The sequence below is a fragment of the Papilio machaon genome, chromosome 6 (assembly GCF_912999745.1).
Source record: "Papilio machaon chromosome 6, ilPapMach1.1, whole genome shotgun sequence".
In the NCBI taxonomy this organism is placed as follows: domain Eukaryota; kingdom Metazoa; phylum Arthropoda; class Insecta; order Lepidoptera; family Papilionidae; genus Papilio; species Papilio machaon.
This window is the reverse complement of record NC_059991.1, coordinates 6,169,078-6,172,701: the sequence shown is the minus strand read 5'-3', so window position 1 is coordinate 6,172,701 and position 3,624 is coordinate 6,169,078. Positions and strand designations below refer to the sequence as shown.

General features: G+C 38.4%; 1 protein-coding gene across 1 annotated transcript; it reads right to left on the bottom strand.

The window, feature by feature from the left end:
* Window positions 1–491: 491 nt before the first annotated feature.
* On the bottom strand, window positions 492–1,325 carry LOC123721094. Its single transcript, XM_045678424.1, has one exon. The coding sequence runs from the start codon at window positions 1,323–1,325 to the stop codon at window positions 492–494; it is 834 nt and encodes a 277-aa protein (XP_045534380.1).
* Window positions 1,326–3,624: the final 2,299 nt, after the last annotated feature.

The window sequence follows — 3,624 nt, the reverse complement described above, 5'->3', positions numbered from 1 at the left end:
GTTATGTAGTATGGCGCGGTGTGTACCTGAGGGTCGTGTAATATCTGGAAACTCTTCCAAGATCTTGTGGTACTTTGTGTTTCCAGTTGCAACTTTTACAGAGGTAATAGCATTCTTACAATCTAGTGAAGCTACAGCGGTTATAGTAGTAGTATTATCTATTAAGCGCTGATGGCGACAATCTACCATTATATTATAAAAGGTTAGAAAATCTACACCAATAATAGCTTTTTGAACATCTGCTACTACAAATCTCCATTTAAATACACGTTTAAGTCCAAAATCTAAATACAAATACACAAAACCATAAGTGTCTATAGGGGTGCCGTTAGCTGCACACAGTTGGTAGTCCGTTTTCGCTCGTCGGTCCTGCAGTGACGATCGGGGGAAGACGCAGAGGTCGCTTCCAGTATCGACCAAGAACTGCATCTTCGTCTTCCGGTCAGTGACGAACAGGCGACTAGTTGTGTAAGGGCAATCGGCAGTCGCCATTACTGACCGCCCTGCACGTTTTCCGACTTGTAGTCGCAGGGTCGCGAACAATGGTTGGCCTTATCCCCAAACTTCGCATGATACCAGCAAATGGGGTACTTCCGGTAGTTCGACTTTGACCTGGACCTGGAACGACCGCGATTGTCCTGTCTTGCGTTGGAACGGGCTTGCCTCTTCCCTTGTGTTGTAAACGACTGGAACTGCTTTCTGAGTTCGGCCACTTCCCTCACCAGATCGCTAAAGGCTGACCCTGGTATAGCTTGGCTGGTAGATGCTACCTGAGGTGTATGCGGTGCGATGTCGTGTATGCGGTCTGCTAGGTCTGACAAAACTTCCAGAGTGGCTGTAGGTTGTCCAGCGAGCACTGTTTGGGTTCCGCTTGGTAGTCGACTGATCCAAATGGTTTTAATAAAATCGTCTGGTACCTGGGGTCCGGCAAGACTGGTAAGATGGCGGAGGAATTGGGACGGCTTGCGATCGCCTAACTCTTCATGCATGAGCAGTTGTTTCAGTTTCTTCTCCTTCGATGCGGTCAGTCGCTTAATGAGCTCGGATTTCAGCTTCTCATACTTCTCTGTGGCTGGAGGATTGACGATTATGTCTTTTATTTCTATAGAATACTGCTTGTCCAACTGGCCGATGACGTAATTAAATTTCGTCGCGTCGTTGATAATTCCGGATATGGCGAATTGTCCCTCGATCTGTGCAAACCATATTTCCGGTTCTTCCGGCCAAAAAGGTGGAACACGGATTCCCACTTTAAAAATGTCGGATGACGGACCTGCTTTGGAAGTGGAACCACACGCGCCTTCTCCTGCGCCCGGTTTGTTCATTGTCAAAGGGGGTCACCAGTTGTGGGGTTGAGATATATTAGAATAGAATATTTACAATAAATATATTGACAAGAAATAACAACGAGTTCAGCAACACAATATTTATTAGCTAGAAGGCGAAGTATATAATGTACGTGGCACAGAAGGTTAATTGGCACAACAGTTACACAGATCACAGTAGAATATTAGAATATAGGTATTGCGAAGGAATTTAGGAAACACGAAAGCGTCACAGAGATCGGGCGAAGCGGCAGCGGAATACGTAAGCAGGTAAGCGAGTGCGTCGGGAGCGCAAAGCGGCGTGCGTCTAGTGCGAGCGCAAAAACCGGACTGGTGCGGGGAAGCGTTGCGGTGGCTTGCCGGCCTGCGTATGCACATGGCTGCCTCGCATACAATAGACGCTGACGTCGGCGGACGCGTGTCCACTGCACCTCATTGCAGGTCGCCCGATACGACACAGGTAAGTACTAAAGATATTAATTTTGTTATGTGAGTTGCGTGTGATAGATTTATGTTTGTGTGTATGAGTGTATGATAATGTAAATAAATGAATGAACGAACTGTAAATAGATAAGTAAATTATTGATAAGTGATTTATTAATGTAAATTAGTATTTAATGTATGTAAGACCCTACATATTAATTGATGTAAGCTACTTATAGCATTACTTCAAGTTGTGTACTAACAAAAAATTACTACTTTTTACTTAGTTTATCTTTATCATTTCTTTGTCGTCAGTTCCTAAACGTCCTCATCGATGGGCTTGAGCCCACTTTATGTGAGAGGTGACTAGACCTTAGTTATCTACGCTGACCCTCTGCGGACAGGATTTGGTAATAAAGGTTAATGGCATTATTTTTGTATTTAGTTGAGGAAAATATCAGAATGAACGATTTCTACAGTGTCAATTCAGTTGGCGTCAGTCAGTTCTTACTCCTCCTTTAATTGGATAGCATTCTGAACACGTATCAAAAGCCACGTCGTTCGCAGGAACAGAACGATAAAAGGAAATTCGTGCGTTGAATGAAATTTTAAAAACGGTTAATTTTAACAAAAAAAAAACTCAAATTGCAGTAATTAATCGTCAATAAATGTATCTAAATATCAGTATTATTAGAGCAAACTCATCTTACTAATTATAGTGTTTCAAAAGTTGACGTTTAAAAACGTTTTGTGATTTAAAAATATTAAACCCTAACCATATTTAAAATTTATTCAATAATTTTTCTCGGTCAACGTGATATTATAATAAACGGATAATGGAATATTGATGAAATTAAATTTGATTTTAATATTGCTGAGTGAAAATTTAAATTAAGCTTAACACCTTTTTATCCGCATTGATTGTGAAACAATTAACCACTTTATAGATATGGCAGGGCTGAAACAACATTTTTATAGTTATTTTAGTTATTTTTATTTAGTTATTTTCTTTGAATTCGCACAAAATGATTTGATAACTAAATTTCATAATCATGAACATTTTAGGGAATGAAGATTCCCTTTGAATTTCTCAACTCCTTATAAATTTTAAAGCAATCGAAATATTTCTATTTCAAGCGAATTCTGTACTCTTGTTTAAAACAGAATTAGATTATCCCTTTATAGACTTAAGTTAACCAAAATATCCAGTAGTTGATGGACAGAAACATTTTCTACTATTCTGTTTTACTTTGCTCAACTACGATTTTTCGATCTATTTCGATTCGTTATGGTTCGATTCAGTTCGTTTCGTTTCTTCTTATTTTATCCATAACAGATAACAGACGTAGAAACACTATAGCCAACTTTTATTATAAATCAATTTAGTAAATACATTCTATACCTAATATTTGAGACAACGGAAAAAATAATTAAATTACTTAATTACTAGCGTAGATTTCATTCAAAATACTCAGGACATTTTACAGTTTTTTATTCATCTAACTTATTCTTATTATGCTATCGTGGTTCGATGAAATCTACGGTAAAGTGTTTTTAAGTAACATAATCTGAGATTTAATTTTTGTTAAAATACGAATATAATACGAAAATAACTATCATCTTACGTAGTTTTCCATCGCTTCAGTACAATGAAATCGATCAAATTAATAGGAAGCTTTGGCTAAATCCCGCTTCACAAAACAAAAGGCAATTAACAACTAAACGGAATCAAATTTCATCGTTTGTACCGATATTTAAAGGCTCGCGGCAATCCTCTTGCGTAAACTGTTCAATTTGATTTCAATTGAATCCATTAATAGATCACTAATTAGAAAACCTGTTCAATCAGATAGATCGGTCAAAAGGCGCACGATGT